At 43.9% G+C, this 22174-nt stretch overlaps 1 protein-coding gene across 2 annotated transcripts; it reads left to right on the plus strand.

The window, feature by feature from the left end:
* The first annotated feature begins 1050 nt into the window (after positions 1–1050).
* map3k14a (mitogen-activated protein kinase kinase kinase 14a) lies at positions 1051–19771 on the plus strand. Of its 2 annotated transcripts, none has more exons than XM_080775705.1 (16): positions 1051–1152; positions 8108–8368; positions 8619–8706; positions 8849–9059; positions 9814–10311; positions 10502–10636; positions 10734–10863; positions 11254–11382; positions 14803–14907; positions 15031–15194; positions 15324–15474; positions 15656–16003; positions 16178–16287; positions 17026–17164; positions 17568–17668; positions 18037–19771. In XM_080775705.1, the coding sequence occupies exons 2-16, from the start codon at positions 8116–8118 to the stop codon at positions 18196–18198; spliced, it is 2724 nt and encodes a 907-aa protein (XP_080631831.1). In that variant the 5' UTR covers positions 1051–1152; positions 8108–8115; the 3' UTR covers positions 18199–19771. The 2 variants fall into 2 exon arrangements, with proteins under 2 accessions (XP_080631831.1, XP_080631832.1); XM_080775706.1 differs by lacking the exon at positions 1051–1152 and adding an exon at positions 6496–6589.
* The last annotated feature ends 2403 nt before the right edge of the window (positions 19772–22174 follow it).

Consider the following 22174-nt stretch of genomic DNA (forward strand, 5'->3'; position numbering starts at 1 on the left):
GCCAACGGGTAAATGTCACTTCTCACTTCTCCTATAGAAAGGTGATGGCATTCACTGCCTATGTGTGTGTGTGTGTGTGTGTGTGTGTGTGTGTGTGTGTGTGTGTGTGTGTGTGTGTGTGTGTGTGTGTGTGTGTGTGTGTGTGTGTGTGTGTGTGTGTGTGTGTGTGTGTGCACGCGCGCGTGCGTGCGTTGTCAAGTGAATTCATGCAAACCAATTAAAAGTATTAACACTGTAGATAATTTAATATTCTATCTATCTATCTATTAAATAATTGCAACCTTACAGTATGTTGCTATGTAGCCTAGGCCTACTACATTCACAGAATGGAATGAATAATTGTGTGTGTCGTTCAGTGTTACACTAATTAATAATTTGTAATGGTGGCAGTTCTGTCATATGACATGGCAGCTAAAAGCCTTTCCCTGGATTAGGACACCATCTTGTGGCCACAATTTGAACATACCAAATACAAACAAGTCGGCCACTTACTATCCTGTCCTCTAAATAACTAACTAACGAATTAACTAACTAACAATATATATATATATATATATATATATATATATATATATATATATATATATATATATAAACATAAATAATTGCAAGTAGGCCATACAGTAGGCCCAGGAGAAGGAAAGGCTATATGAGATATTGTTTTAAGAAAAGATCACCACATTTGAGGAATCAGCAGGATGCCCAATGCCACCATGTGGCAGGTGGCCACACTGTATAGTGTATAGACTGAGCAGGCCTTTTGATTGATTGATTGATTGATTGATTGATTGATTGATTGATTGAATACTTTATTATAGTTTGCAGGGGAAAAAAGCACAGGAAAATACAGTTCAATACAAGGTCTTGTTTACATATTGGGGTCATTCAATTAAGTTTAAACTACAACTATATGTCACCGTTTTTCTTTTTCATATATTTCTACAATTCACATGCGTGCAGAACCAACGCTGTTGCCTGCAGCAGAACTAAAGTTGAACTTGAACATTACTTTCGTTTTTCACTCCTAAAAGTCCTACCTCATGACGCAACTGTTTCCCACCAACAGACAGTACTGTAAACTGCACGCATCTGAAGTGCGCACAGCTCAGCAGCAAATCGGCCGACGCCTATTAATTGGAAAGCAACAACTCGGTAAGTCAACGATCCTTTGTTCTGTCCACTCGACAACATTCCAAACCACGTTAACGGCTTCACTTGATAGAACGATCAGTTTTCGATATTTCATAAGTTTGTTGCGGGTGGCAAAAGTAGGATCATGGCTACATTATTAAGCTATACGTGAAATGGCGGGGCCGGGTGGTGTGAAAGTATAAGCCAGCCGTTATAACTTTGTATAAAACACACATGAAGCTGCCCAGAAGACATTTCACAACATTATGTCAATGCAACAATCGTCTGTCAACAATTAGGCCTATGCTGGATGAATATATATAGCCTACGGCATTAATGTAGCAGGATATAGTGTATGGTCTGGTGATTTTTTTCCCCCTTTTCATAAAGTATCGGAATGAGGACTTCCGCGCACGCCATAGATATTATGCACACACGTACGATTATGAAGCAAAACAAATGAGCCAAAGTGCTATATGGTAGGAATAGGATATAATAGGCATATATTTGAGTCTCGTGCCAGTTTCGTTAATTATTTATCTTACGGTAAGCATTTAAATGATTTTTCTTTTTTTGAAGCTGAGAGTCTATAGTCTGTATACTTAGACTCTATACTCTCTAGGCCATTTTACCGTCATTTCTACCTAATATCTAGTGGAGTTCTTAACTTATTTAATTGTGTTCATCGCCTAGGCTTTGTTAGGTGAAGTGTTCGTGATCCGTTTTCTCTTTTCTAGCAGTATGCATAGTTGCATACTACACTTTGGCAGCTGTGCTTCACTGCTTATGCTACAGTTTGTCTAGTTCAGTTCAGTGGTTTTCAACCAGTGGTCCGGGGACCACCAGTGGTCCGGGGACCACCAGTGGTCCGGGGACCACCAGTGGTCCGGGGACCACCAGTGGTCTGGTCATTGAGGGGGTTCCAGGTGGTCCCCATTCCCCAGCTAAATGGTGGAGAGTTGGTAATCAAATGGACCTTTAGTAGAATCTTTAACTCTTGAGAGTGTAAAATGTTTTTAAACATCTGCATTAGCCTACATAGTTTACATTTATAAGAAGTCTACACAATTAGAGAATGTAGAATAATTGTACCACATCAATACAGCATACAATTGTGGACAAAATCCTATCCAACAAAAACAAAATATAATATAAAATGCAGAATAATAATAACCTTGAAATGAAAAGGGCTGAGAACCCCTGGTCTAGTCTGTTGCTGCTTATCAGCAATGCACAGTAACTCTGTGTGGTAACTCATGGCCTGCCCCTTGAAGCTAACCAGACCTGGCTCTGCTCCGTCTTTGGGAACCATGGGTGTCTTATTAGTCCAAAAATTCCAAATATCCCTTGGTGAAATGAAATGGCCCTCCTGTTTTTTCTCCATGAAGTAGAAGGAATATGCACGAGACAATAGTCTGTAATGTAGAATGATCAGCTCTTAGCCTACTACTTCTATGTAGTTATCATTCATACTGCACTAGAAGTACAGTAGTAGAATTATCAGCAGGTCAATATAGGCCTACTACACATGTAGCTATTCATACTATTACATAGTATATATATGTAGTATACTGAATGTTACAGTATATGTAGAATATCAGCATATTCTAACTACTCGTACATATTCTACCATAGTAGCATACTACTACATACATAAATATCAGTGGTGGATACCACAGGGGGCACACACACGCACAAGCACAAGTACAAGTAACATCGTCTTCGCCATATTTGGCGGCTACTGATAGTAGAAGAGATTGTACTGAATTGTACTTTTTTTTGTCATCCCAAGTTGTTGGAAGCCTCTTACAACCAACTTATGTACATGTCCTAGACCTAGGCTGCCAAAGATAAACACAAGTAGATTGCACCTACTGTATAAGGCTATAGCCTAGCTCTGTGATGGAGGCGCTGCTGGTATTTAATTACTTGGTCATAAAAGCTTCCTCCTAAGCTAGAGTCAAAGAGATGTGCAAAGATTTCCAGATTTTCAGTTGAAACATGGAAGGTTTGACAGAGGAATGATTGTATATATTCACACGCGGGTCTCCTGTGTGAAAGTCCAACATCTTAACCACTAGACCAAAGGGATATCCATCTGGACTGGGGGAGATATTAGACTTTTGAGGCCATCAGGCAGAGGCCACTGCCACACACACACACACACACACACACACACACACACACACACACACACACACACACACACACACACACACACACACACACACACACACACACACACACACACACGTTCTACTACAAAGTTGTAGTGTGTGTGAAAACATGCACTCTGTATTTCCACTTAACTACACAAGTCATAGAATAATGTAGTGGTAACTATGTCCTACGGTCTGTTTAAACACTTACAAGTTATGATAATGCAAAAAGGGGAATATCCGCACTCTAAGTTTCTTATGGGTTTCTTTATTAATGAATACACAGCAGCAGTCTACCTAGAGAAACAAACGCGTTTCGGCACGTAGGCCTTCCTCAGCGTTTCAAACTCTCCTGAGTTGAAATACTCAAGAGAGTGCGGATATTCTCCTTTTGTCATTGATCTTCAAGAATCTGCACCCTTCAGCTAACAGAGATTACGACTCCGTAAGAGTAGAGCGTGCCTTCTCCTAACAGGTTTTTGTTCTAAGTTATGATAATGCCCCAGGGAATATTCTTTCTATTAAGCTAAAAGGTTCATCACCAGTGAATCACTAGATAGCACCTAATGAAATTTAGATTGTAGCAACAAAAATCTCAACAATCTCGCATTTTAGTTATTCTACTGCAGCTGCATCAGAAACAGAAATGTTGCCGGAAAGGGGAGCACGCGTTAGTCCGACATCGCGTTAGTCCGACTACGTTGTTCACCCATGGCATCCGCGTGCAGTTAGGGTTTGTGGATAGGGTTAGTTTGGGGCCCTATGGGTTAGCGTTAGGGTTTGGGGTTAGGGTTAGTATGTGGTTCTATGGTCGGAATATTGGGTAGTTGGATTTATGGGTGTCAGATTATTGGGACATCGGACTAACGCTACGCACCCGGCAGGAAAGAGGTGAGACATAAGAAGGCGATTAAGAAAATCGCCTATGACGTATGAAGTTCGAAACAAATTGAGAGAGAGAGAAATGTTACCCAAAAAACAAACATTTAGTGCGATTGACATCCAGACTGTTGGCAGGCCATTGAGCTCAGACTATTCAGAGTATGCCTATTGAAAATAGACAAAAGTGTGCAAAAGAGTAAGATAACATATTGTAAACAAACACTGAGGTTATTCTACAGTGTTTCATTCCATTGTGGGCAAAACTGAAGCAATAAACCATGCAAGATGTCTTCAGTATGGATTCAAGCACAGCACGCACACGGTTTATAAAATTATAGGTTTGGAACTTACAGTCACACGTACTACACTACATTGATAGTCTCCCAGGACAAATGTACTGGTTCCTTGAGCCACTGCACAGTAAAATCCTCAGCATTAGTGAATTGTATAAAAACAAGTTGTTTACTGTGTGTGGGATTGGTGAAAGCTTGTGTGTGTGTGTGTGTGTGTGTGTGTGTGTGTGTGTGTGTGTGGGTGCCATGGCAGCAGTAGGTTATTCCTTTTAGAAGGTTGGGTTGTATTAGTGGACATGCTGAAGATGTGGGTGCTGTTAACATTAACAGACCTTACTAAGGGCTTTGGTATTCTGCTTATCTGAGTGGGTGTATACACAGTCAAATACTGAGTCTTCATTTAACTCTGAGATTGCGGAGATGACCCTGCAATGGTCCATTTGGATATATTTGTACTCTCTTGACATTACAAATGGATAACTAAACGTTTCACTGTAAAGAGTCAGTGGCTATACAGTATATTAGCCAGTGTGTGTTTCACATTACAAACAATTGCCCCACTCTCAATAAAGTGCTTACTGATGTCATTTCGTTAACGATCTGATGACAGGGACTCCCAAAGCGTTGTTCTCCAGTTTCTGTGTCCTTTAGTGGTTCTTGTATGAGTAAGTTGTTATGGTTGCCAGCCATGACTTGAAAAAGAGGAAATCAAATACAGGAAGTAAGATTATTCCGAATAGAGAAGGAAGGCCAACCTTGAACACTCAATCTTACAGTTAACTGTCAGCCTTTGACAGATTTGTCTTTTCTCTCCGAGTCCAGTCTTCTGAATATTGCTGTCTACCTTCCTGAAGTGGATCAATTAAATTTGATGTATTTTAGTGCCAGTCAAGCGAAGACAGCTTGGAAGTCAAGTTTGAGTTATACAAATAACTCATAATCACAGATTTAAGATTTGGTAATGTGTTGTGAGCACAAGTTCTTTGTAGGCCCGGGGTTTTGTTTGATTTTGAGAAAATGTATGATTTATTTAGTTCATGCTTTTTCCTTGCCAATAAGGGACTACCGTTCTTGATGATGACGTACGATGATTAGAGCCCCTCACGCCCCCGCACGGGTGTGATTTTTATCTTTGAAATATTTATATTTTGATGTAGAAAGCAAGATATTGGATAATGGATCCCGACACACCATTTGGCAAACACTGATATATATATTGTATTCTATTAAATGTTTTCTTTTGGCCCTCCTTTAGTCCTGATTCTACACGGTTCCACTGCAGGGCTGGGCTATACTAGGGCTTGTCATAAAATGATAGCAGAAAGCAGAGGCGGTTGAAGGTCAACCAACTCCTCCCAGATAATAGATTGAAGCTGGTGCTAGTTATTTGCAGGGACCGACACCTTCCTAAATAGACTATCAACATTATATTGTAACAAGGAGCATGATTAATGACAATGTTTTGTCAGGTTGACAGATTCTATGAGCATGATTTTAATCCATCTGTTATTCTTATCTGTGTACACTGTAGTGCTATGCTAACCCAGAACCACAACCAATTTCTTACAACAAACTGCGGTACAAGACTTTGTCCAACTTTGTGGTCAGTGGTTACAGGGTGCTCAAGTGTAGAATAAGTGCATGACTATTGCTTTTGTGTTTCACATTTCTTGTGTGTGACTCAAGTCACAACTTCAGAGTTAACTGGATTTTTATCTAGAAGGGCAGTTCTAGTGCGTAGATCAACAGATTGTTCCATTATTTAGATAAAGAGAGAAGAGGCAGAGCAAGCAGGCCAGGCCAGCCCTGCTGGAGGGAAAGGAGGGAGGGGGAAATGTGGGGAAATGGAGATGCATTTCCCATAAGTCATTGTCAGCCAATCACAGCTCCTCCCCCTGGCTGGCCGAGAGCCAAGATCAAGCGACGCTGAGCAACCGAGGTGCTACACGCACAGCACCATTACACAGAGGACTGGAGAGCAGAGCAAGAAACACAGATAACTTTTGGACATAGAGACAGAGTTTGCAGATCAACACGGAATATCCTTATTTTACTGCTGTAAATGTCAAGCTGTTTTAGTCCGGATATCCAGTAGAAACTAATAGAACAGACCGGCCTCTTTCGGTATGTGTAGATGCACCCCCCCACCCCTGCCCTTCTTCAAAGTCTGTTTATCTGTTATGCTATGTTCACTGAGTTTGTCTCTTCTTGAAGTCAGTTGGGGTGTGGTATTGTGCTATGCTTTTGGAGTACCAGTGCCTTTTAGCAGTGCCCAGAGTCGCGGAACTAGTATTTAAGATGATTTATATGATATTATATATATACACACCGTATGATATTCATATTACAGTGCAGTAGGTCACCACAGAAGGTAATGACAATCAAAGCATACATTTTTGAAAACGCAGTGTTTTATTAGCAAAAATTTCCTTTCAACATTTCTTTTACATCTTGCAATAACTCAGCAATAAGTGGCAACAATCCTAACGCTAGTTATTCAGCAGGCATATACACTTGTCATGGCTCACCAACTTCTACCTTTAAGGGCCTCTGTGAGGAATTTCTTTGTGCAGAAAATGGTCAAAAAGCCGAAGGACAGAGAGACTGATGTCAAATACAACACACACATGATGCAACATGCTGCAACAACCATACTGTAGCTCTCCGAGTTCACTTCTAATTTCTACCCCAAACTCTCCCTGCTTAAATTACCTTCTTCATTCTTTACCTCGTCAAAGTCTGAGAATATGTGAGCATGCACACATTAAAGATGTACAGCATATTGTCATATTAATAAAGACAGTGTTGTTGTGATGTTGTTAACCACTTCACCACAACAACTAATTCTAAATCTACACGCTAACAACAGTCGACAAGCTCAGAACAACGCATCGTGAGCTTGTAGATCGACTTATTGAAAAGAAAGCGGTTAATAGTAATACATTTCATACATAAACATAACTAATGTGTTTTACAACCTCTCAAGCATATTCTGGGGGTAACATTAGGCAACAATAGCAGATCGCTGTGCGCTTGTAGATCAGTGTTTTCTGACGAAGAGATTTGGTGTAGAGTGAAAAAAAGAGTGTACCAAAACTTGCAACTCTGGGCCGTTTTAACGAAGTATAACCTTGGTTTCTTGAATCTCTACTTATTGAATAAAAACTGAAATTGGACTATTATATAGGGAATACTGACAGACAGCGTGTTTGTACTTCATGGTGTAAACTTTCCAAACAAGGTTGTGTTTCCTGACTCATCTACCTACTGTAGTACCACAAAGAAAACCCCACTGGATTTACAAAGGTCAAACATGATTCCTAACCCCTAACTGTACGAGAGCCTGATATGTCTCAATCTGAGGAAACATAAATATTAACGATTTGTATTTCACCATGACACAAAGACTATTATTGTTCAACTCTGAGCAGGTGTGAAGATCAGTTGACAAAGATCTCAGCTAAACCCTTCTAGCACGCTCGATTGCTGTCGGTGTGCCTTGCTCTGTATCGACAGGTGTGTGTGATTGCTTCCATCTGTAGACGAGAGATGCCCGACAGCTTGAACTGCAAGTAGCCGTTAAAGTGTATGACTTCGCATCCACGTTGCTTATAACATTGCTGTCTGTGTCTTATACTCCAGTTGCGGAAATGGCGGTGAGGCAGAGGATCCTAAACTCGACTGCGCCTTTCTCCGGGTTGCCCCAAGCCAAGCTGAAGGGACCCTACCAGAGCTGCCCGACCCCAGACGAGGGGACAGAGGAGGTGGAGGTGGAACAGCACAAGGGAATGTTCATGTTCCCTAGTTTTAAACCCATTCTAGACAAACTTCTGACGCAAGGCACTGCAGAGCAGGTGGGCGAGGGGCCTTTGAAGAACTCCTCGTTCATCGCTCAGGCTGAATGTAAGTATGACTTGAAACGGAGTAATTTAAAACACACTGAAACTCTGATAACAATTCTTCGGGAAGTCCGCGCAGTAAAACCCTCAGCCTTCATTCAACTGAGAGTGTAAACATTTGGGCCCAAAATAGGGATGCCAGGTTGAAAGTTGTCAAATTACCACTGAGGATTTCATAGTGTGTGGGTCCCATTTGGGTAAATCTTTACTCTCTCCAGAGTGAAAGTGTCACTGTGTGCCCTCTGTGCATGTAGGCGAAACCCAGGACTCCCAGGAGTTCAGTCCCTCCTGCTATGAGCGTTCCTCCTACGTAGCCTCCCCCAACTGCTTCACCAGCAGCAGGTATGACATGTTTCCTTCCATGACAGCCCTCAAAGCATTTCACTCCGTCTCCCACCCACGTCTCCCATCGTGGATGTTGTTGTTATTGCCATAGCTGCGCAACTCACAGTGTTTTCCACATTTGGTTTCTCTCTATCCCCAGCGTGTCCTCAGAGCACAACAACGTTGCCTGCCCGAGGACGGCTTCCGTCCAGGAGCCCAATGGCTCCCAAACGCAACTCAGCCCCAGGAAGAAGCCGCGGAAGAGGCAGAAGCGCAAGGAGAAGAAGAAAGAGGAGAAGAAGAGACAGAGACAACGCGTGCCTTCTGGAGTCCCCGAGCAGGAGAGTGGCAGCTCTGTTGTCCAGCTGCAGGTGTGGAAATAAAAAGAGCACACTCGTATGAAGTGAAGGGCGCCTGCATATGTTCGTTTAAGGTGCCGTTAACAAACATTAAAGGTCCATAGACTTGGCTGCCATATCACGTCACGTTTAGTGCTCTAAACAAACATTAAAAGTCCAAAGACTTGGCTGCCACTCTATGTTTGTTAAAAGTGCTCTAAACAAACAGTCCATAGACTTGGCTAACGTAATTTCAAAAGCCAGATGTTGGAGGGGCTGGCGCCTCTCAAAAACCCTGCACATGTTTCATGTCCCACAAAGAGAGCAGTAGCATTGTTTACTGCTACACAATCACTGCAAAAACCCCATAGCTTTACAAAACGTGTCATTATAGCCACCACTATTCAAAAGTGGTCAGTCACATAAACTACATTCTTGCATCTGAATAAGAATGTTGAACCTGTGAATAATTTTCCTCTGTAAATACATCCCTGCACACACTGTGCTGTGCTCCACAATATTTCTAGGGACCCAAAGTTACAAAAAATATAAAAAAATGTTTTTATGATGTAACCACTTAAGCCAAATATAGTGTAAAGCTCACAATGCGTCGCAGTGTGCTGCGTTGTCAGTGTGTAGATTTTCACTATTTTGAAAAGGTTCTTTTTTTGGGAAATGTTCTAAATTTCAAAGCAACAATGCACTTATATTGAAAAGAAAACATACTTCATAAATTGCGCTTTTTAACTACTCGATGGTGTACTTTTGTCCACCACTGCTCTTCAAGGAGGAAGTGTCCAACAAGTCTTGCAGAGGAGGGAGACGCAGGAGCAACGGTACCTCCTGCTGCAGCAGCACCGGTACCTCCTGCTGCAGCAGCAGCAGCATCGGTACCTCCTGCTGCAGCGGCATCGAGAGCTCCGAGGTGCAGGACACCGGCCCTCCGTTGCACCACCCTCAGCAGATCTGCTGTCAGGGTCCAGGTGGTCGCGCTGCCGCCTTGGCCTGCTGGGGCACCACCGCCGCAGTCCTGGGGGGTCCCTTCTCTGATCTCACTGCCCGTGGAAGGGACAGTGACGCAGAGGAGTCGTCCTCCTCCGCCTGCAGCAGCGTGGGGGACTGCACGCTGGCCCTGGCCGGCCTCCGGGGCAGCGTGAGCCAGGGGGACCCGTGCTACGCCGGGCCCTTCTTCAGGGACGTGGAGAGGGACGCGCGGGAAGAGGAGGAGGAGCTCTCCTCGGCGTCCAGTTCCTTCGTCAACGAAGGCTTGTTCTTTTACAACGAGGTATGTTCTCTCGCTCTGTGGTTCCCAAAATACTGTGGGGTCGAGGACAGATTTTGATGGGTCCCCCCATCGGAAAGAAAAAGAAAAAAAACATTCACAAAAAACAAAGAAATATCAGCTCTAACTGACTGACAGAAACATTAATCCTTTTGTAGTTCTCACACTCACTTCTTTCCTTGTTCCCTCTTAGAACTTCCAACCTGTGGATTCTGAATACAGAGAGGGGAGGGAGTACTTTGTCTCTCGGTTCATCAAACAAGGCGCGTACGGAGAAGTGCACAGTGGTCAGGATGTCAACACAGGCTTTAGATTTGCTGCCAAAAAGGTATTTCAATATCCCTCTGCTTTTTCCCCTTCTCTCACGTCTGCATGCTCAGCGAGGTCCATGTGGTTGACCAACTTCTGGCCTTCTCGCCCCACAGATTCACCTGAAGCGTTTCAGCAGTGAGGAGGTGGGTGCGTGGAGTACCCTCAGATCTCCCCGCGTGGTGGAACTCTTTGGGGCGGTCAGAGAAGGGCCTTACGTTGTCCTCTTCATGGACCACAAACACGGTAAATAAGCTGTGTGACTACAGTACATTTGACGTTATGGCATCACGACGCCTCGGGTCTTGCCCTGCCTATAGGGCTGTCACAATCATTACATAATAATCGTCTAATCGCAATAGTTTGAGATAATCGCAATCATTGTGTCATAAACGTCATTATCGTTTCCATTTTGAAAGATGTTTGAAAGTATGCAAGTATAAAATGGATAAAAAATGTCTAGTCAGCTAGTTTGCCATATCTTCTCTGTTTTTTTAATTACGAAGCCTAAAAGGCAAACAGAAATGTAATTTCTATTCATAGTGTTTCCGATTTCCAATGACAAAAACACAATAAAATCGCGAATTGCAAATTATTTGTGTGTGACAATGAATAATCAACTTAAATGTGTTCCAGGCTCGGTGGGCCAGCTCATTGCGGAGAGGGGCCGGCTGCCTGAGGACCTGGCCCTCCACTACCACTGGCAGGTCCTGGGAGCACTGCTTTACCTGCTGAAGAAACGAGTGGTGCATCTCGACATAAAAGGTAGGCCACACGGCAAGACAGAGAACGACTTCACTAAATAGCTATTTCTGTAATACAGAATTCAGATGTTCACGTCAGTCGGGTCCCAATTATCCCAGTAATCAGTCAACCAACTATTAGACCTATCTGTTTTCGGCCTAAATTATACTTTGTTCTGTAACTGTGTCGCAACATGACAGCTGACGTTTAGTTATGTTCGGAGAGGGGTACGGCCACATGACGAAGTATGGCTTTACTCCACATTATCACATCATTTCTAAGAGCTGCCACATTGTTTACATGGTGAAACCGAATGTACATGCAACAGCCCAGACCTGTGAGAGTTCACATAATGTACTCTATAGTATAGTGATAGTCCATAGGCCGGGACCCCAGAAATATACCATTCCGTGATCGCAAATGTTGTTGCGGAATACAGGTTCAGCTGAAAATTAGACATGCATTGGAACATTTCACTGTGCTTGCACCCATATGAGTGAGTGACAAATGAACCCTCTTGATTATTCTATTGCAGAATAACACATGGTTAAAAGTACTGTGTGATACTAGGGTGACAAGACGTCTCGATTTCAAGCTGCGTGGTCCCAAGTTCAGACAAATATCTCTCAAATCTAAATCGTCCAGATTATCACCAGAATTTAAATATGAATTATTGCTCACCTAGCCTCGATACCCAGGCTTTCATTTCGTCTGCGCGAAAGATGATTGCTCACCTAACCAATCAGAAAACACGAACAAATGCATTGCGTGTTTCAACACAGGCTGATGTTTGTCAATCAGACGTTGCCTGCATGTACAGTATGTAAAACCTGTGGGCGTACATGAACGTGCATGAATGGGCGCACGTACATGGCGACTGGCGAACGCGCACACATTGATTCAAGGCGTTGAGTCTTCTTTGTTAAATGTAGAGACTTGTGTTGTACATTTTGAAACATATGGTAGCAAGAATATGGATCAATGGTCAATGAGGAAAACAAACTAAGTGAATTCTTTGCGTTTGGAACAAAACCCAAAGCATTGTCTACTAACAAGATGAATGAATAGATGAAATGTTCTCTTAGGACTGACACTGCCTAGATATTGATATGGCTTCTGATATTTCACCCACTGCGGTTGTTACTTCTTGTCCTTCTGAATGAAATGGTATCAAAACACAATTGACCTTTTAGAGGACATATAGCAGCTTTCTAGTTGAATCAACAGTAATTCCATACATCACAGATGTCAGCAGAACCGATGGTAAAGAATAATGTGTCACCTTGGTCTTTGTCTGTTATTTGAAAGTATTTGACAGAAGAAGACCACAAATAGTAAAGACAGATTCCCAATAATATTATCAAAGGACCTTTTCTGGCTTAATATTTTGCAGCTGTTGTGTGTGGAACACGAGTGTCATAGGCGACGTTAGCCTAGATCTGATCTCCGGCACCTGTGTTGTGAAACCAGACTACCACAGGAGACGGCAGGCTGGGAATTTCCCATAGTGTGACTCACCGCTTGCTCTTTAACAGAGGGCGCATGTGCACGGCGTCAGGAGAGTAGAGAGAGAGAGAGGCCCAACCAGACGGGAGAGAGGGAGAGGGACGGGGGAGGGGAGAGAAAGAGAAGGAAGTAGTTCGGAGGGAACCGAGTACAAAAAGAAAGAAAGAGAAGGAAATACAAAACAACGAGAGGTGAAAAGTGAGAAAGAGAGATGGGAGAAAAGAAAACTTAAGTGAGAAAGAGGATGTGCTGCATTTTCAAGAGTCAGACAAACAACATGGTTTTGTACTGTTACAGTACAGGGATCAGACGCCACCTGGTGTCTGTAGTGATTGAGATGAAAGAAGTTGCAGACATCAACACCTGTCGCCTGTCAGTTATTATCAGTCCCTCCGCATTCATTCCACATTGAATTCTGGTGTCCAACAGCTGTCCCATAACCAGTGGTGGAAAAAGTATACTCGCATGTTTTACTTAAGTAAAAGTATCAATACTGCAATGCAAAAATACTCTGTTAGAAGAAAAAGTCCGGCATTCAAAATGTACTTGACTCAAAACGTACTTGACTCCATCTTAGCCCATAGTACTTGCTCTAGCCTCAAAGACATAGCACTCTAATAGTGTATACACACTAATAATCCAAAACGAGTAACAAAAAAAGTAACTAGTAACTAGTTTTCAAATAATTGTAGTGGAGCAAAAGTACAATATTTGGATCCGAGATGTAGTGGAGTAGAAGTAAGTATTGGACATTGGAAATACTCAAGTAAAGTACAAATAGCTCAAACATTGTACAGTACAGTAAGTACAGTACTAATGTAAATGTACTTGGTTACTTTCCACCACTGACCATTTAAGCCATACTGTATATCGTTGTGTGACGAATTGTGAAAATAGCCCATCTTCAACTTCACGCTCACAACACGTTGTGATGCAACATGTTATGAGGGTGTAGTCTTGGAGATCTGCTATTGTTGCTGCCCTTGAAGAAGACAATGTACAGACATGCCAAAATACTGATAGTATTCTCTCAAGCCAGACAATCATTCCACAATCTCTACAGATGCTACATAGAGTCTGTAACTATGCATCCTGAAAGCAGCTCACAGAGATCTGCCACCTTTCCGTCCACGGAAAAATATTTTAAAATAGCTTCAAAATATACGTTTTAATTTCCATTCCTGCTACGCCACAACCTAGATATGCTTTGACTAATTTTATTTACAGTAGGACAAATAAATGCAACTGCAAAGACAAAAAGGAAGTGGGGAGGCTTTTTGAGCCTTTGCGTTTACAATGATTTACAACACCAGTCCCTAACAGTGCTGCACAATGAATCGGAAAAAGATCTAGGTTCCGACACCTATGCGACCTCATTTCTAAACTTGAGCGAGAGTCGTGCAGCACTAGTTTAGTTTGCTGTCCAATTCATTTGAGTTACTCCTGTGTTTCTGCTACAAGAGAGAGAAGAGAGGTTTACGTCAAGCACTTTGATGTCTGTTTAACCCATTTAGACCCGAGTTAAAAACATTCACTTTGAAAGAATATATATTCAAAGATTTGCGCCACATTTTTATGATTTTTCAAAAATAGCAGACCTACAAGTTAATAGCGCGCCACTCGGTGGCGCGCTATGAGCTTGAATGTAGATCTGCTATTTTTCAATAGCTAATTTATAACATAATGTTTGAAACACCAAAAGGGGTTCCCGCCCCAAAATGTAGTAAAGTTCAGCAAATGCAGACTAAAGGCAATAAATATTTTCGGATAGACATGAGAATCGTGATCTCAATTCTTGTGGAGGGAAATCGAGATTCACATTTTGATCAAGAATCATGCAGCACAAGTCCCTAAGCCTGAATTGAACATATATCATATCACAATGACCAACGAATGAACATTTTTTAAATAATGTGTCTCGTCTGTTTCCCTCAGCTGACAATGTGTTGCTGTCAGAAGACGGCAAGGACACCTTCCTGTGTGACTTCGGACACTCGGAAAGACTCGACAATCATGGACAGAGCCTCAGTGGATGCAGAGGTAACATAGCATGACCTCGCGATGACCACATATTCTACAGTCCACACAAGAGAAGTCAAAACACTTGGTCATGTTCAGTGTCTAAATCTTCACTGTCTCCTTGTTAACTGTAACTGAGAGCAGATCTGAAGGGCACAGAGACTCACATGGCTCCCGAGATCGTCAAAGCTCTGCCCCGCGGAGCCAAAGCAGATGTGTGGAGCAGCTGCTGTCTGCTGCTGCACACGCTCAACGGGTGTCAGCCGTGGACGCGCTACTACGCCTGCAGACTGTCCCTTTATCTCAAGGTATTCCTTCGTGAGCACAATCGATAATCCGCTCTCAAGTCGTGCCTTGAAAAAAAACATAAAAAAGCAAACTTCCGTGGCACCATTTACATCAAACTTTGATCAAACGTCACATTTGGATGGTTGCAGATAGCCAACGAGCCTCCACCTTTGAGAGAGATCCCGTCAGACTGCAGCGAGCTCACAGCGGAGGTCATACGAGCGGGGCTTCAGAAGGACCCGGTCAAGAGAGCGTCCGCCTCCGATCTCAAAGAGAAGACGGCCAGAGCTCTGAAAGAGGGTGAGAACTGTGCAACTGAGCTACTGGCACTGGTATAAATCGATATTATTATATCCATATTGTGATACAAGACAAGACATTATCTATGATTTAAACTCCATACTTTGTGTTGTCTTTAGTGTTCAGTGTTGTCTTTATCTTTTACATGTTTTAATTACTCCACTATAATGTTGGATTGCAGTGGGAGGACTCGCCAGCCCCGTCCGAGGGGGAGCCTATGTGGAGCCCCTGCGTCTGGTTGACAAACCTCCAGACTCCCCTCAACCCAGCGGAGTCAGCTTCAAGGAGGAGGAGGAGGAGGAGGAGGAGGAGGAACAACGCACACAGGACGGGGGGAGGTCCAGCTATGAGCCGGATAATGGCGATGATGAGGAGGAGGAGGAGGAGGAGATGAAGGCGGACACTGAAAAGAAAATGGATCAAGGCTCCCCTCTTCGTCTACAGACACGCTGTCACGACGAACCAAACAACAAGACGGCCAACGTCATCACCACCGTGTCTGAACTTGAACTACGTAAATTGGAAAGAGGTGACGTTTGTATTTTAAGTCTCAATAGTGTGCGTGTGTGTGTGTGTGTGTGTGTGTGTGTGTGTGTGTGTGTGTGTGTGTGTGTGTGTGTGTGTGTGTGTGTGTGTGTGTGTGTGTGTGATTACAATCAAGCGCCTGTCCTCATTAATTGCATCCGTGTGGTTTTGTGTTCAGATTTCTACCTGAGCAGTCTGTCCCAGCTGCACTCCGCTGAGATACAGGAACAGCTGCTGTCCTGCCTCAGCAGTGACTGCTACTCCAATTGGGAACCATGGGACAAAAAGGTATTAAGCAATCACGCATCCTAACAATTCATCCGTTACTTGAGTTCAGAGTACATGGGTGGCGCAAGTGAGAAGAACATAATTCAAAGTTATCGATCCGGCCATAAGATGCAAGTTGTGCATCCCAGAGAGTTGAAACACTGTAGCAGGATGAATCAAATGTTAAGAGTCCCTCTAGGAGGTGCACAGAACAGTTCCTGGCAATCCAGCCAGTAGTACTTGAGATGTTGTGTACAGACAGACAGGCCGAACAACGCAGCAACACAGCGATCCTTAGAGCCCTGTTGCTAGTGGGGCTAGAGTGATCTGTTGAGTATAATCTCCAACTGTCAAAAATAACTTTTTGTTAGATCACTGCAGGGTTTTTTACCCTTTATTTATCCCGACAAAATGTCGGCAACGCCCTGCTTGCTGCTTCACACAGCCACACACATTAAAACTTGGGAACTGTCCAGTACAACCACAGTCTTATGATGTTGGCCACTGAGCAGCTCCACTGGAGCCGTTGGAGGTTCAGTGCCTTGCTCAAGGGCACATGCATCAACAGTGTTGAGGGAGATGGGAATGTTGTTCATTCACTTCCACACCCAGATTTCTGGGAAACAAACCCGGAACCATTCAGCCACAGGCACACTCCTCTGAACTTTAAAACACTGCTGTCCTGTGATGGGACAAAGTTTTAAAAATATACATATTCTTCTTCTTTTATCCCTACTCTCCTCTTTGATCACGTCCTAGGACTCTGGCCGTTGGTCCCTCAGCCCTGGAGATGACCTCAGTTCCGGTGTGTTCTCCTACAACAGCCAACCAGAAGGCCAGGTTCTCAGCATGGACTGGCTGACTCACACGCAGCTCGCCCCACCCTGCTGTTTTGAAGGTGAGATGGTTCAGTATTCATGTCTCCCTTAGTCTAGCATGGCCAGACTGTTGTCTCCCACAAATTTCAAATGCTTCTGTTCCGATCATACCGTCTGGAACACGGAAGCTCTGTTGATGATCAAGCGACAAAGCCGACGTGAAGCCTCTTTTCAGTTGCTCAAATGTATCCTAATATAAAATCAAAATCGTCCAAGCATATATATATATACGTATACAGTAGCTTGGTGCTTGAGAAATGGAAATAAAAATGTAAAAGGTATTTTTTAAATACATATTTCTGAACGGAAATGCCAGCTTCTTACCTCGGATTTTGGGAGGAGTAGTTCCAGACTCGGAGATTGTTGAATAGTCGTCTGGCTAAACTGTCGCTGTGTGCGTTTCTTGCTCCGTGATGGACTCAGGAGTGGACGTGAGCATCAGAGACTTCAACGGGAGAAGCATCCGGATCAGAGAGACGCGGCGGGTGAAGGTGGGCCACATTGCCACTGGAATCAGTGATCAGGTGAGAGTCGTTCCTTCCTGCACCACCATGACACTACCACTGTATGATGCAGTAGTCGTGTCAAGTCCATTCTAAAGGCTTACAACATTGTAGGAATGACCGTGTTAGTGGCTGGAGAAACAGTACAGAGGCATTGGTAAAGGTTAACCAATGGTAGGTTTATTCACCAAATGAGCACTACAAACCGGCATGAATACAGAAAGCTCTCTATACTCCCTGCACAGACTTCAGTTCACTGGCAAAATGGCAGCCTTTTATACCCAGCTGGAGATAATGATAACGGACTATACCATTTACAGGGGTGTCTTCAAATGAGAACATACCATAAATGAGCATCTATATGAACCACACATATGCCCCTCGTTTAGATCTCAGAGAGGGTGTTCACCCTGGAGACCCAGGAGGGTCACCAGGTGGCTCATGACGAGGAGGTGCAGGACTCTGGGCTGGAGCTCTGCTGTGTGTCTGCGCCCGACTGCAGTCCTTCCTGGAGGTGGCGGATCAGAGACGGACTGCTGGAGACTAGATAAGAGCCAACGACCCTTTAGCGTGCCATTCTGCCACTGTTTACAGCACCTTGCAATGCATTCACATGGCCAATGTTCCAACCTGCCGCCTTCACTGGTGGTTATCTTGTTATTTGTGCCCTGTAAACAAGGTTCCTGTATCTCATGTTTTGAAGGGGATACATTTCTAGTTTTCCAGTGTGCCTGTCTTATGCTTAATTGTCGGTGAGAGCTGTAGCCATGGTCTTTTTCATGTCTATGTAGAACCTATTGTACTGTATGTACTGTACATAAAGTACTTGACAGCTGAATTTCACTATGTGGGTTTCAAACTTTCAATAGAGTAAATTTTTTATCCCAGTTTTCTTTTCACCCAGTGCCAATTATCTAATGTAATCCTGGGCGCTACACTTCCTCTGCCAACCTGGGGGGGCAGCAGACTGACCTCATGCCTCCTTCTATGCATGAGGAGTCCAAGCTGCTTCTTTTCAACTGACAGAGGGGAATTTCCCTGGCCGGACGTAGCGCGTGGAAGGGACACGTTATTCCGACCAGTTCCTTTCCCCGCCATCGGGCGCCCCGGCTGGCCAGGGGGAGGTAGTTTTAGAGACCAGGATTACTGCATGTTTTTGTGAGGGTATCTACCCTAGGGGAGAACATGAAAACTCCACACAGAAAGGCCCTTTCGCCAACCCCCGCCTCAGGTATGGGCACTGATGACGCAGAGGAGGGAACACGCCGCCAGTGCCCACAGCGTCCCCAGCGGGAATCGAACCCAGGACCTTCTAGCTGTGAGGTGACAGCACTACCAACTGTGCCACTGTGCCCCTTCAATAGAGTACTTAAGTCCTGACATCACTCGTTCATCCCCTGGTTCACAGGTTTTTCCCTATGGAGAATAACATTTGGTCATCTTAAAGTCGTCCCATAAGCATTGTGGTCCAAAAATAAACAAACTGCCTAGGCGATATTGCCATGGAGGTGGCTCTGTATCGTTTACATTAGTCACTCATATTTGATAGTCCAATAACCAATTCGGCAGCAGTAACATTATTTTCTTGCCGTCAGTTGATTCTTCATATCAGTACGAGTCAAACCGCCGGGATCATTTGTTTATTTTTGTAACACCATTCTCATTTCAACCCTTTTAATTTCGTCTGAGAGTATCTGTGGTCAGTTTTTGTTTCACTGTCTGCTGACGTTGCTGCGTCTCTTCAGTGATGTCTCCCTTGTTCATTTTGTTCTTTTTTACTGCGCAATTTTGCTGTTGTGTTTAGCTTTAGTGTGTATTTAGATTTAAAATTTCTGTACAGCACTTTGTAAACATTGAATTGTGAAATGTTTTATATAAATAAGATTGGATTGGATTATTTATTTGTTGACACAATATAACGAAAGGTCTATGGGAATTCAGAATGGAAAGAACTGCGACCCAGATCGGATGCGTAAATTACGTCAGACTTCAGTGCTCTATAAAGCTTTATCTTATGACAGCAAAAACCACTGGGATTCTTGCACTGGCAAGAATTGCATCTGGAAAGCTTGGTGATGCGAGGTTACTGGCCATAGCTTGTCTGTTGCCGATTCCAAATCAATAAAATATATACCAATACCTCTGCCTTCTCATATTTTGGAGATCTGTACAATTTAACTTGCCAATGCTTAATTACTTTGTTAATTTGGCTGAAAAACATATGTTGCTATATGCACTATAGCTACAACCTAAAATGACAAGGATGCTTTCCGGGATTGAATGGGATAAAATAAGACTAGAACGGCAGCATTGGTAAACACAATACAGGACTATGTGTGAATATGGAGTTGAAGAGATTGTAAAACAAATGTTCATGGATGTGTGTAAAGGAGGATAATGTGTTTGGTAGTGTTATCATAATATATCTCATCGAGAAACTTACCACCGAAAACAACAACAAAGTGAAGTATTAAAAACGGTAAACCATGCATAGGTTTTTGGGAGGGATGCACGATTAATCCGTAGCATAATCGGAATCGACCGTATCGGTATCGGAAACGGTCTCAAACATATTCAGTTTTCAAAAAAAAAAAAAAAAAAAGTCTACATTGAATTATGTGTACTCGTCTCATTCAATTGTGAAAACAGACACTGATTGAATACTTTTTAACAGGCTTTGGGCCAAGAAGACCTAGGCTTGTTTCCATGGTGGTCCTCTGTATAATATCTAAATCGGTCAGAATCGGAAGATATGACCCTGCAAATAATCAGAGATCGGTCATCATTTCATAATGGTGCACCCCTAGTCTCACACTGTGAGTGTCAGGGGGTGACAAAAACATACAGTGCCATAACAATCTAACATTACCCAGAAGACCAATAGGGTGCCATGAAAAAACATGTAACATTACCCAGAATGCAGTGCAGGGGGTGTTGAAACCTAGGGTGCGTTCGGAAATGCGCCCTGAACGCACCGGTGTGCTCTCCTGTCGTTCGTTTATTCAGTGCACTCAGTGCGTTGTCGTTCGAAAATCCCAGTGCGCTGCGCACCGGGTGTGCCGAGTGCCCGCACTGAGCGACCCTACGCTGAAGCTGGGATCGTCCACTGAGCGACCCTACCCTGAAGCTGGGGTCGTCCACTGAGAGACCCTACCCTGAAGCTGGGGTCGTCCACTGAGAGACCCTACCCTGAAGCTGGGGTCGTCCACTGAGAGACCCTACCCTGAAGCTGGGGTCGTCCACTGAGAGACCCTACCCTGAAGCTGGGGTCGTCCACTGAGAGACCCTACCCTGAAGCTGGGGTCGTCCACTGAGAGACCCTACCCTGAAGCTGGGGTCGTCCACTGAGAGACCCTACCCTGAAGCTGGGGTCGTCCACTGAGCGACCCTACCCTGAAGCTGGGGTCGTCCACTGAGAGACCCTACCCTGAAGCTGGGGTCGTCCACTGAGAGACCCTACCCTGAAGCTGGGGTCGTCCACTGAGCGACCCTACCCTGAAGCTGGGGTCGTCCACTGAGAGACCCTACCCTGAAGCTGGGGTCGTCCACTGAGAGACCCTACCCTGAAGCTGGGGTCGTCCACTGAGCGACCCTACCCTGAAGCTGGGGTCGTCCACTGAGAGACCCTACCCTGAAGCTACACACTAAGAGGACTTTGAGAGCGGTTTTGAAGGAGTCAAGGGATTTGCATGTCTTAATGACTGTTGGTAGGGCGTATGTAGTCCAAACATGACTAATTAACCCATGAATCGAACAACACAGATCGATACAACACATCCATAAGTAAATATGATTTGTTCATATCGTTACACAATGACCACCATTAACTTCTAGTCTAGTCCAAGTCCAGTCCTGTAAAATCAGTTTATTTGGCATTATTGTGAGTTACAGTTTGTGTGAAATGTCACAAATCAAACATCCGACAGTGATATTTAATAATGATCTACATTACATTTACATACATGTATTTGTACAGCACTTTTCATGACATGAAGTTCAGCTCAAAGAGCTTTACAGAGCAATAAAAATCACACCTGTGTGAAGTGAGGGGCGGTCTCGTTGTCATACTGTACACCATCTCATTCCGGCCAATCACAATGTGCGTGCCCCCCCCCCCCCCCCAAATCCCATGAACAAGCACGGGACAAAGGCTGAGACACAGGCAATATGGACGCCACGACGAAGGGGGACATCTGGTGGCCAAGCAGGGAAGCACAGCACTCCTGGTCCATCAACAGCATCACTTACTTCCTAACAGGAGAAGAAGAACAACACCGCTGCTGTGAATAACCATATCTGTGCAGAAACACACATTCAGATTTTACGGGGGCCAGTTTCAAATTGAAGCCGTCCGTAGGTGCCCTTTGAGGGCAGTTTTGAAGGAGTCAAGGGATTTGCATGTATTAATGACCGTTGGTAGGGCGTCCCACATTTTGGTGGCATAGGAACGATATTAATTTGCTCCCTTGTTTGTGCCGAATCTGGGTTGCACATGGACGGTTTGTTGAACTCCCTCTGGTGTTGTGG

The sequence above is a fragment of the Protomyctophum bolini genome (genome assembly GCF_963924005.1).
Source record: "Protomyctophum bolini genome assembly, chromosome: 11".
In the NCBI taxonomy this organism is placed as follows: domain Eukaryota; kingdom Metazoa; phylum Chordata; class Actinopteri; order Myctophiformes; family Myctophidae; genus Protomyctophum; species Protomyctophum bolini.